Source organism: Elephas maximus, chromosome X (genome assembly GCF_024166365.1).
Source record: "Elephas maximus indicus isolate mEleMax1 chromosome X, mEleMax1 primary haplotype, whole genome shotgun sequence".
NCBI classification, from domain to species: Eukaryota; Metazoa; Chordata; class Mammalia; order Proboscidea; family Elephantidae; genus Elephas; species Elephas maximus.
In genome coordinates this window covers 90323173-90335706 of record NC_064846.1, presented here as the reverse complement: position 1 = coordinate 90335706, position 12534 = coordinate 90323173, and the positions used below count along the sequence as shown (strand labels likewise).

The window sequence follows — 12534 nt, the reverse complement described above, 5'->3', positions numbered from 1 at the left end:
ATCCACGGTTGGTTGCATCAGCAGATGTGGACAGAACCGGCAGATACAGACAGCTGACTGTATACAAACAAAAACTAAGAGAACTGCAAGGAGAAAATAAATTAACAATTATAGTTGGAGACTTCAATGCTACTTTCTCATTAACAGAAAGATCATTAAGGATATAGAGGTTCTGAGTGTAATGAACAAATTTGACCTAACTGACATTTATAGTATCTCTTACTCAACGACAGCAGAATATGTATTCCTTTCAATTGCACATGGAACATTCATGAAAGACCATATTCTTGGTCATTAAGGAAAATTAAAAAAGGATTCTGAATGCGATAAAAATGAAACAGAAAATATCAAAATTTGTAAGGTGTAGTTAAAACTGCACAGAGGGAAATTTTACATCTTTAAATACATATATTAGAAAATAAGAAAAATCTAAACTGAATTATCTTGGTTTCTACCTTAATAAGCTAGGAAAAAAGGAGCAAACTAAACTCAAAGGAAGGAAGGACATAATGAATATAAGAGTAGCAATCAATGAAATAGAAAAACAACAAATAGAGAAATTTATGATACCCAAAGCTAGTATGTTTGAAAAGGTACTAAAATTGTTAACCTCTAGGTGGTTAATCAAGGGGGAAAAAAAGATGCAAATTACAAACATCAGAAAGGACATCACAACACACCCGATAAACAAAATAATAAGGGAACATTATGCACAAATTTACACCAATAAATTTGACCACTTTAATGAAATGGACAAATATCTTGAAAGACAAAACTTAAACAAAACAGATCCAAGAAGAAATAGAAAATCAAAATAATCCCATATTTATTAAATAATCTGAATCTATTTAAACAAACAAACAACAAAAAAACCTATGTGATAGAAAACTCCTGGCCCATGGCTTCAGATACACAATTTCACATTAGAAATACAGTCATCCCTCGGTATCCGCAGGGGACTGGTTCCAGGTCCACCAGATGCTCAGGTCCCTTATAGAAAATGGTGTAGTAGTATTTGCATATAAAGCATGCACATCCTCCTGGACACTTTAAATCACCTCTAGGATACTTATAATACCTGGTACAATGTAAGTGTTGTGTAAATAGCTTTTATACTATATCGTTTGGGGAATAATGACAAAATGCAAGGCAAACAAAGTTCAGACAATGAGTGCTGGAGAGAGATTGAGGATCTGTGAAATGGTGGGAGGCTACAGCAGGGTATGCCTACACATCATTTCATTTGAGTAGATTCAGCACAGTGCTTGGCGTGTGGAAAATTCAAGTTTTGCTTTTTAGAACTTTTTTTTTGTGTGAATTTTTTTGAACTACAGTTGGTTGAATCCAAGGATGCAGAACCTGCAGATATGAAGGGGTGACTATAATACCTACCCTACAAACAATTTTGAGAAAATAAAGAAGGTGGGAACACTTCCAAACCTCACTTTTTATAAGGCCAGTCGTACGCTCTGATACCAAAACCAGACAAAGGCATTACGAGGAAAGAAATCAATAGATCAACATTGTTCCTGAACACTGAGGTAAAAATCCTTTTAAACATTAGCAAATCCAATACAACAATATATAAAATGGGTAATATGGGTTTCCACCACTTGTCTGTTGGTTTGTCAAACTGGCAGATTGTGTATTGCTATGATGCTGGAAGCTATGCAAACAGTATTTCAAATACCAGCGGGGTCACCCACGGTGGACAGGTTTCAGTGGAGTTTCCAGACTAATACAGATGAGGAAGAAAGGCCTGGTGATCTACTTCTGAAAATTAGTCAGTGAAAACCCTATGGATCACAACAGAATACTGTTCAATACAGTATTGGACAAATGAGCCCTCTAGGTTGGAAGGCACTGAAAATACACAGTGGCCACAACACCGGGTCAAGCATACCAACAATCAGTAACATGGTGCAGGAATGGGCAATGTTTTATTCTATCGTGCATGGGGGCACCGTGAGTCAGGGGCCAACTAGATGGCAGCTAACAACAACACGGGAAATACATTCATTCATAATTGGTGGTTATACAATATTATGTTAAATTTCTTGGGAATAGTTTTATCAAGCTAAATCATTGCCAAATGGTTAGAAATGGTAGTTTCAACATACTTCTTTATTAAAATGACAAAAAGGAACAAAACAGTTATAATCACACAGGTATAGAAAAGGAGGAAGGAAGATCCTAGCAGAGATAAAATTTCAACAGAATATTGAAAGCCAAAAGGCATATACACAAGTGTTAAATGATGTATCAGATTTGATATGCCTCAGAAGGTTCAGGAACAATAAGAGGCATCAGCTAACACAAATTGATAGGGGCAAAAGAAAGATTGGTGGGAAGGCTATAGTACTACCAGATCTCCACGCTCACCCACTGAAGTCAAATGACTTCCCCTCCTCAAAAATTCTGGCAAGTAAGGTAACTGGGAATATATAGGAATGAGGGAAGAAGAGATCTAACACAAGAGGCAGATTGAGAGAATTTCGAAGGTAATAGAGTAGATGAAGCAGGCCATATGAGAGTAGGAAAACAAGGCTCCACTAGTGACAGAGGCAAGAAAAAAATTGGAACTGATCAATTACCTGATCTGTTTGAACTTATTGAGTAGTTTTAGCGTTCTGCTCAAAAGATGAGAAAAGAATTAGCGATAGTTATGCAGAAAACTAAGAGAAAGAAAAACAAAACATTATTAACTCCAGGAAAAGCAAACCAAAAAAGTACCTGAGAAGGAACGCGATCATTATACAATATGTATATATACATGTGCGTGCAATATATACACATGCATTATACACTATGTGGCTCTGCTGTGAATACTGACATAGTTATAGTCACGCAAACACTGAATAATGATTCCAACAGAAATTGTGATATATCCACAATGGAAGGATGGGAGAGGGAAAGTCTTTTGTGGGTAGAATATGAGAACTAGGAAACCCTGTGGCGTAGCGGTTAAGTGCTACAGCTGCTAACCAGCAGTTCAAATTCGCCAGGTGCTCCTTGGAAGCTCTATGGGGCAGGTCTACTCTGTCCTATAGGGTCGCTATGAGTAAGAATCGACTCAACGGCAATGGGTTTGGTTTTGGTTTTATGAGAGCTAAATCTGTATCTTTCGTAGAACAAAGGTAATGTCTAAAACTGAAAAATTAAGAAATAGCATTATAATCATATGAAATAGAAACACAGAAGTAAAACCAAAGAACAGCTAAAATAATTAAAAGTCATGGCCTCTGGGTAGAGGACAGTTGTTTTGTCAATATAGTCTTACAGTATTATTTTAACAAAGTACATGTATTGAATTTGATAAACAAACATTTAATTAAAAATACACATAATAAACCAAATAAAAGTAAAAATACATGGAATATGTTAATACATATCAAAATTTATCTAAAATAAATGGCAGAGGAAAATGCAGGATATACCACATACAGTGATTAGAGTTATGTGTAACACTCACATGTACACTGATATGGACCAGAAAAAGAAATTGATAATAATATTGATTTTAATGTCTTTTTACATAAGAAATTTATCAACAAATATGTTGTTAAAAATTTTAAATGAAATTGATAAACATCACAAAAAGAGACAACCACCAGACTTTTTAATTTAATCTTAGTGAGACGGAAGAGGAAATACATATAAAAAATATAAAGTATTTTTGCCAAAAAAAGAAGTGACTCTGATCAAGACACAAGATCCAACTAGCAGTGTGTAGGAAATACTGGAGCCAATGAAACTATATCACAGGGATGCAACCAGCAAAATCCAAAATAAAGGAAATTCTGCGCTGCAAACAACCTGGTTTCAGAAAAAATTTAACTGTAAGAAAAAAAAAAAAGAAAAACAGGGAAAACTATAGATTAAAAGAGACTTGAGACATAGTGAACAAATATAACATAACATGTAGATGGATCTGGTCAGGATCCTGATTCAAACTAACCATTTAAAAAAAACAGCTACTGTGCTTATGAGGAAATGAGGAAGTTTTGAATATTAACTACATATTTGATGATACTACGGAATTATCGTTAATTTTTAAGTGTAATAATTTTTAAAAGGTCCTTATCTTTAAGCAATACTTTCTAAACTATTTATGGAAAGAATGATATGATGTCTAGGATTTGCTCCAAAATAATCTTTTTTAATCTGAAGATAATGATAAAACAGGACTGGCCATGTGTTGGTAACTGAAAAACGGGTACATGGAGGTTATTTTTACTTCTCTCTCTCTCTATATATGTTTTTACAATAAAAGCTTGTAAAGAAATTAAAAACCTGTATGGATTTAAGTGATAGTTTAAAAATATTTTTCTACTCTACATAGGCGACAATCTTAGTATATCACTCTGGTGAACATTCAAGAATATCAACACCTATGTACCTAATTATAATAATAATAGAGCCTAAAAACCAAAAACCAAAACCATTGCCATCATGTCAATTCTGACTCATAGTGACCCTATAGAACAGAGTAGAACTGCCCCATAGTGTTTCCAAGGCTATAAATCTTTATGGAAGCAGACCGCTACATCTTTCTCCCATGGAGTGGCTGGTAGGTTTAAACTGTCGACCTTCTGGTTAGCAGCCGAGCACTTAACTACTGCGCTACCAGGACTCCTTAAATACAGCCAATTGAGGAGTTTTAAGTTGCATAAGATACTGCTGGTAGGGAAAAGCAACTTTAACTAGAAATCTGTGGTGGATTACAACACTCTGCTCTTAAAATACTGAAATATATCTACGAACCTGTGAAAATTATAATATCATATCAATGAAATCATAAATAAAAATGAATTGGTTACCTCTCTCAATTTCTCCCTCTCACGCTCCCTCTCAGCAATACGTTTTCGCCTCTCTTCTTCTTCCTTAAGAGCATTTTGTGTTTCTGTTCTTAGCTTATCATCTTTAAGAATCTTTCTAATTTTCTTTCTGCCTTTTCCAGGAGACTTGGAATCATCATTTTCATCATCTTCTTCTTCTTCCTCTTCTTCTTCTTCTTCTTCCTTTTCTTCTTCTCCAGAATTACTCTGTTATATAATGATTACAAAGTTTTTTAAGTTTATCATTTCACACTCCATTAATTAATATATCAAGCAAGGTAAAAGAAAAACATAGTGAAAAGATTTAGAATAGTATTTAGCAATGAAGAATGGTATGGATAGAATCAAACATATTACAGGGAACTTTTATTCTATGTAATTCTGCCTACATAGAAGAAACTCAAATTGCCTAACTTCATTGCCGGAATAAACTTATTCACACATAAGTCATTGCCCAAAATAAACTGTTTTATCTCTTAGAAAATAGGCAGAGCACTTCCTATCCATTCTATAGCTCTGAGAATGTAAAATTGTGAATTAGAAGAGCTTAAAATTTCAATTAGACTTAGTTAAGGTACAGGAAAAAAAAGTCAATAGTTCTGTATATTTGTACATCAATAAACCAATCTATTTTAAGTGCAAATGTAAATAAACCAGCAGGATGTAATTACTGAATGAAACACAGAAGACATAATAGCACATTTACAATAGTTTACTGTCTCGGTTATACTTTCAGCACACAGTAAATGGCATTACTACCTTGTTTTCACTGGATGAATCTTCCTGAACCTTAATGCGTCGCCTTTTCTTTTTCTGCTTATAACTCCGCTGATTTTCTTCCAACTCTGCTTTCTTTGCAGACCTGAAAAAAAATTAAAATGCAAAATATAATACATGTTAAGCTTCCTTAAGTGAATTATACACTATTTTTGAGCTACTCTACTTCCCATCCCTAAAAAAAGAAGAGATTAAAAAAAAGCAAAAAACTTCATGTCACTTCAAAGAGAACAGTCAAGCAAAAGCCTATCCCTTAATTCTAATCTAATGATAAACATTTTAAGTTATTCAGAGGAGACGTTCAGCATAGGAGTAAGAAGACAGATAAAGGGACTTTAGGACTGCTCAAAATCTCTTGTAGTCAGAAACACAAATGGCCTGTGTACACATAAAAAATATTCACTATAAAAAATAGCAAACAATTATAGAAGTTGGATAATATTACTTATTATCAAGACACAGAGATTTAAAAGAACAATAATGACAACTCTTGTAAGAAAAGTTTTTCTGGGCTTAGAAACTGGTACACAAAGCTACAGTAATCAACACATTGTGACACTAGAGTAAGGATATACATACAGATCAAAGAAACGGAACTGAGAGTTCAGGGGAAAAAAAAAACTCTACATTTAAAGTCTACTGATTTTCCACAATGGTGTCCAGACAATTCAATAGGGAAAGAATAGTCTTTTCAACAAATGATGCTGAGACTACAGGATATACCTGTGCAAAACAATGAAGTTGGACCTTTATATCACACCATATACAAAAACTCAAAAAAGAATCAAAGACCTAAATGTAAAGCTAAAATCATAAAACCCTTAAGAAGAAAACATGAGAGACCCTGGCAATAGTTGCTCAGCTATGATGCCAAAAGCACAAGCAACAAAAAAACAATAAACTGGACTTCATTAAGATTAAAAACATTTGTGCTTGACATGAACAGGCAAATACACAGAAACTAATGTTCATTACTGGTTACCAGGGATTGGGGTGCGGGGGGGATTCACTCTCTAGACTGTAGACACTTATAATTTTTAGTGATGGAAAAGGTAACACCCAAATGAGGATCAAGTGTGCACAGCTTGACAAAGGTAAACGATGTCATTAAAATGTACACAAAATAACACAACCTTTTGGTAATTGCTATGACATATATAATTTTGAATCAACACCAACAACAACCAAAAAATATATGTGTATGTATGTAGACATAAATATGTATAGGTATATATGTACAGTTACAAATACATCTTAGATATAACCAAACACCTCACAGGATTGGTTTCCTGGGTTTGAAGAATTAGAACCATAGTCTTGTCGGACATTTCAGTCAACTGGCATAACGTAATTCATAAAGTTTATATTCTACATCCTAGTTTAGCGAGTAGTGTCTCAAGTCTTAAAAGCTTGTGAGAGGCCATCTAAGATACAACTATGGGTCTCTACTCATCTGGAGCAAAAGAAAAAGAAGGTAACCAAAGACTCTAAGAAGAAATTAGTCTACAGGACTAACGGTCTACATGAACCACAGCCTCATCTGCCCTGAGACCAGTAGAACTAGATGGTGCCCGCCTACCACAACCGACCATTCTGACCAGGGCCACAATATATGGATCCTAATTTTTTTTTAATAGAATGAGGGAAACCCTGGTGGCGTAGTGGTTAAGTGCTATGGCTGCTAGCCAAAGGGTCAGCGGTTCAATCTGCCAGGTGTTCCTTGGAAACTCTAACAGAATAGGGAAAATATAGAATGGAACCTCAAATTCCTTAAAAACAAAAAGAAACAAACAGATTTACTGGACTGGTTGAGACTGGAACACTAACTGAGGCTACTGCCCTGAGATACTCTTTAAACTCTGAACCCAAATTAGCCTCCGAGGTTACCTTTCAGAGAAATAACACATTAGCTCACAAAATATAGGATGTCACCCGTGAATACTGTGCTCCTTTGAAAAACCATCTATATAGTCAAACAGTCAACAAATACTGTAAAACAAAGATAAAAACGTAAGGGGGCTGGGAAACTATATGAACGGAAATGGAAAAACCAGAACAGAAATATTGAGTGTTCACGCACTGTAAAAAAATATAAACAACATCACTAAACAATCTGTGTAGAAATTGTTGAATGGGAGCCTAATCTGCTGTGTAAACCTTCACTGAAAACATGGTATTATTTTCTTCTTTAATTTGTGCTTCAAGGATGCCCTCAAGAAGGTGAAAACACAACCCACAGAATGGGAGAATATATTCGCAAATCACAGATCTGATAAGGGTCTAGTACCCAGAGTATCTAAAGACCTCTCACAAATCAAAAAGACAAATAAACCAATTAAAAATTGAGAAAATAATTTGGATAGACATTTGGAAAATAGATACTTTTCTAAAGAAGATATGCAAATGGTCAATAAGCACATGAAAATATGCTCAAAATAATCAGTCATTAGAGGAATGCAAATCAAAACCACATGAAATAGCATTTTACATCTACTAAAAAAAAAAAAGAAAAACCAAACTCGTTGCCATCGAGTCAAGTCCAACTCACAGCGACCCTACAGGACAGAGTAGAACTGCCTCATATGGTTTCTAGGGAACGCCTGGGGGATGGATTTGAACTGCCGTCCCTTTGCTTAGCAGCCATAGCTCTTAACCACTGTGCCACCAGGGTTTCCTTACAACTACTAAGATAGCTATCTTAAAAGAAAAGAAAATAAGTGCCGGTGAGAAATTGGAGCCCTCGTTCTTTGCTAGCGGGAATGTAAAATGGTACAGCTGATGTACAAAACACTGGTAATTCCTCAAAAAGTTAAAAACAGGGTTACAACATGGCTGAACAATTCTACTCTTAGATGTATACCTAAATAAAAAGAAAACCTATATGACCAAAACACTTATACATAAATGTTTTTCATCAACTAATAAATAGATAAAATATGGTATATCTGTATAATCAGATATTAAGCAAAAACAATAAAAGATTTAAAGAAAAAGATCCACCTATATGATGTCTACAACACACAAACCTTACACCAAAAGACAGGAATAGGCTAAAAGTGAAAGGATCGCTTAGGGGACACTGAGCTTCTGTTAGAGATGATGGAAAGGCCTGGAAACAAGTAATGGCAATGTCTGAACAACATGATGAGTGCAATTTCAATTAATTGTACGTGGAACAAATGTTAAAATGGCAAATGTCTGTTACATATATATTTACTACAATTTTAAAAAGTTACTGAAAAGATGAGGAAAAAAATCCCATGAAAACAGTAATCAAAAGAGAGGGTATGGTTATATAAATATAAGACAATATACATTTTAAGTCAAAATCTGTTACAAGGGACAAAAAAGGGATTGTAAATAATGATAAAAGGGTCAATTCATCAAGAAGATAAAACAATTACATATGCACCTAAAATCAGAACCCCAAAATATAAGCAGGAAACACTGACAGAATTGAACAAAAAAAAAATAGTCGGAGACTTCAATTCACCACTTCAGTAATGGAGAGAACATCGAGAAGATCAATAAGGAAGTAGAAGATCTGAACAACACTATAAACCAATTAGAACTAGCAGACGTACAAACATTCCACCTAACAACAGCACAATACACATTCTTCTCCGGTGCATATCACGTGAATCACTCACAAAAATGGATCGTATGATAGGCCACAAAATGAGCCTCAAAGATTGATATTATGCAAAGCATCTTCTCCAACCACAAAGATTAACTAGAAATCAATAAAACAATGAAAACTGGAAATTACATAAATATGTGGGAATCAAATTACATACTATTAAACAACCAGTGGTTCAAACAATAAATCAGAAAATATTATAGATAAAAAGGAAAGCAAAACATATGGACACAATGACGACAGTGCTTACAAGAAAATTTATACTGGTAAACGATTATGCTAAGAAAGATCTCAAATAAATAGCTTAACTCTACAGCTTTAAGAACTAGAAAAAGAAGAACAAACTAAGCCTAAAGCTACCAGAAGGAAGGAAATAACAAAGATTAGAGCAGAATTTAATGAAACATAGAAGAGAAAAACAACAGACAGAATCAACAAAAGCAGAAGTTGGTTCTTTGAAAAGATCAATAAAACCAACAAACTTTTAGCTAAGACTGACAAAGGAAAAGAAAGACAAGGCAAATATCTAAAATCAGAAATCAAAGTAAGGACACTACTACCTACTGTACTGAAATAAAAAAGATTGTAAGAGAGTACTATGAACAATTGTATGCCAACAATTTATATAGCCTAGACAAAATGGGCAAATTCCTGGAAGCACATAAACTACCTAAATATGACTCAAGAAGAAATAGAAAATCTCAACAAATCCAGAACAAGTAAAGAGATTGAATCAGTAATCACATCCTCCCAGAACTGTACACCAGTATTCACTGCAGCGCTTTTCACAACAGCCAAAGAGTGGAAACAACCGAAATGCCCATTTACAGATGAATGGATAAACAAAATGTGGTATATACATACAATGGAATATTACTCAGGCATGAATAAAAATGAAGTTCTGGTGCATGACACAACATCGACGAACCTTGAAAACACTGTGTCACAAAAAGGACAAATACTATATGACCTCACTTACACGAAATAAGCAAATATACAGAAACCAAGTTATTAGTGGTTACCAGAAGTGGGAGGGAGGTGGAAAGAGGAGTTTTTCTTAGGGGGCACTGAGTTTAAGTTAATCTGGTGGAATCATTTCAAAAAGGATAGGAAGATATCCTTTCACAACCTGAAGAATGTAAACAATGTCACTGAATTATACATGTAGAAATTGTTGAATTGGCATGTTTTGTTGCAGACGTTTTCACTACAATAAAAAATAAATAAAAGCTCCCAACAAAGAAAAGTTGGGGGCCAGATGGCTTCACAGGTGAATTCTATAAAATACTTAAAGAAGAATTAACAGAAAGCCTTCTCAAAGTCTTCAGAAACAACAGAAGAGGGAACACTTCCTAACTCACTCTATGAGGGCAGTATTACTCTGACACCAAAGCCAGATAAAGACACCACAAGAAAACTACAGAGCAATATCCCTTTTGAATACAGAAGCAAATTCTCAACAAAATACTAGCAAGCTGTATCCAAAAGCATATTAAAAGGATTATATTGTTCTTTATCCTAGGAATGCAAGGCTAGTTCAACATTAGAAAATCAATCAATGTTATACATCGCAGTAATGGAAAAAAAGAAATGAACCTCATAATCATCTCAATTGACAGAGGAAAGGTATTTGACAAAATTCAACAGCCTTTCGTGATAACAACACTCAACAAAACTAGGAATAGAAGAGAAAATCCTCAACATGATAAAAGGCATTTATGTAAAACCCACAGCTAACATCATATTCAATGGAGAAGGACAAATATTGCCTCTAAGATAAGGACCAAGACAAAGATGCTAACTTTCACCATGGTTATTCAACATTGTACTGGAAGTTCTAGCCAGAGCAAATAGGCAACCAAATTGCTAAGAAAAAAGTTAAACTATGTCTATTTGCAGATGACATGATCCTATATATACAAAATCCAAAAAAAAATCCACAAGGAAGCCACTACAGCTAATAAAAGAATATAGCAAAGTTACAGGGTACAAGATCAACATACGCAAATTAATTGTATTTCTATACACCAACAATAAACAATCTGAAAAAGAAATTAAGATAACAATTCCATTTACAATACCTACAAATAAGATTTGTTTACTAAAAACTATAAAACTTGACAAAAGAAATTTTAAAAAGACCTAAATAAACAAGGACATCTCGTGTTCATGAATTGGAAAACTTAGTATTGTTAAGATGTCAATACTATCTAAGACTATTGACAGACTCAACACAATCCCTATCAAAATACCAAAAGCCTTTTTGCAGAAGCTTTTGCAAAAGCTTAGTCTCAAATTCATACGAAACTGCAAGAAGCTCCAGATAGCCAAAGCCACTGCTGACCTTTTGGTTAGCAGCCGAGCTCTTAACCACTGCACCACCAGGGCTCCATACGAGTAGTACTACTAAAAACAAAACTTAACATTTTACTGAACACTTACTATTTGACAGGTAGGCAGTGTCATAAGCCTTTTATATGCATCATCTATTTTAATCCCCACAATAATCAATAAATACTATAATTATCTTCATTTTACAGATGAGAAAACTGAAATACAAAATATAAAAACAGAGAGCAGCAGACCCAGGAGATATACTGGGACACTTCCGCCTACACAGCCTGTGCTTTTATATACTACACTACAGCCTTCCCCCACAAAAACCAAAATCTGTAGTCGAGTGTTTTTGCACACTAAAACTCCTCCTAGGTTAGAACACATAATTCAACTACAGATAAAATATGTCTATATATATACTCTTTTTAAATTAATAATTTTGACAATTAGTTTCAAATCAAATTATTAAATAGTTTACTTAATAACAGCAACCATTTTACAAATAATTTGAAGATAGTTATTCAGATTAATTTCTAAAATTTTTGAAAAAGCAGTACAATGCTTACCTTGTTCTGGGCCGCTGTTCATCTTCAGATTCACTAACTTCTTCACTAACTCCAGATTCTTGAAAATCAGAATCTTCTGAATCATCACTGCTCACTTCAATTAAAAAAAAAATTAAGTTATCAAAACTCAACAGAAACGCAATTCACTTAATTTATCTGTAACTTCTCATTAATACTTAGAGCACTGGGAAGAATATCTATGATATGTACATTAATGGCTACTACATAATAAAGACCAGGCTACAGTTAATGACTTAGAAGGTATTTATAAATTAAAATATGATTGCTCAACTTTGATTCTACTTAAGATGTAGATTAAGTATTCAGCTGCATATGGACTGATAAAATGAATATCATTTACCTGTCAATAAAGTAA

General features: G+C 34.2%; 1 protein-coding gene across 7 annotated transcripts in view; it reads right to left on the bottom strand.

The window, feature by feature from the left end:
* ATRX (ATRX chromatin remodeler) overlaps nt 1-12534 on the bottom strand; it is a 409611-nt gene that overhangs the window by 221097 nt on the left and 175980 nt on the right. For all 7 annotated transcript variants that reach the window (XR_007515994.1, XM_049873284.1, XM_049873283.1 and 4 more), the window contains 3 exons: nt 12159-12252; nt 5598-5700; nt 4821-5045 (listed from right to left, as the gene is read on the bottom strand). Coding sequence is in view for 6 of the 7 variants with exons in the window: in XM_049873284.1 (XP_049729241.1) it covers nt 4821-5045; nt 5598-5700; nt 12159-12252 (422 nt within the window). In the remaining variant the exon portion in view is untranslated. The remainder of the gene's footprint in view (nt 1-4820; nt 5046-5597; nt 5701-12158; nt 12253-12534) is intronic.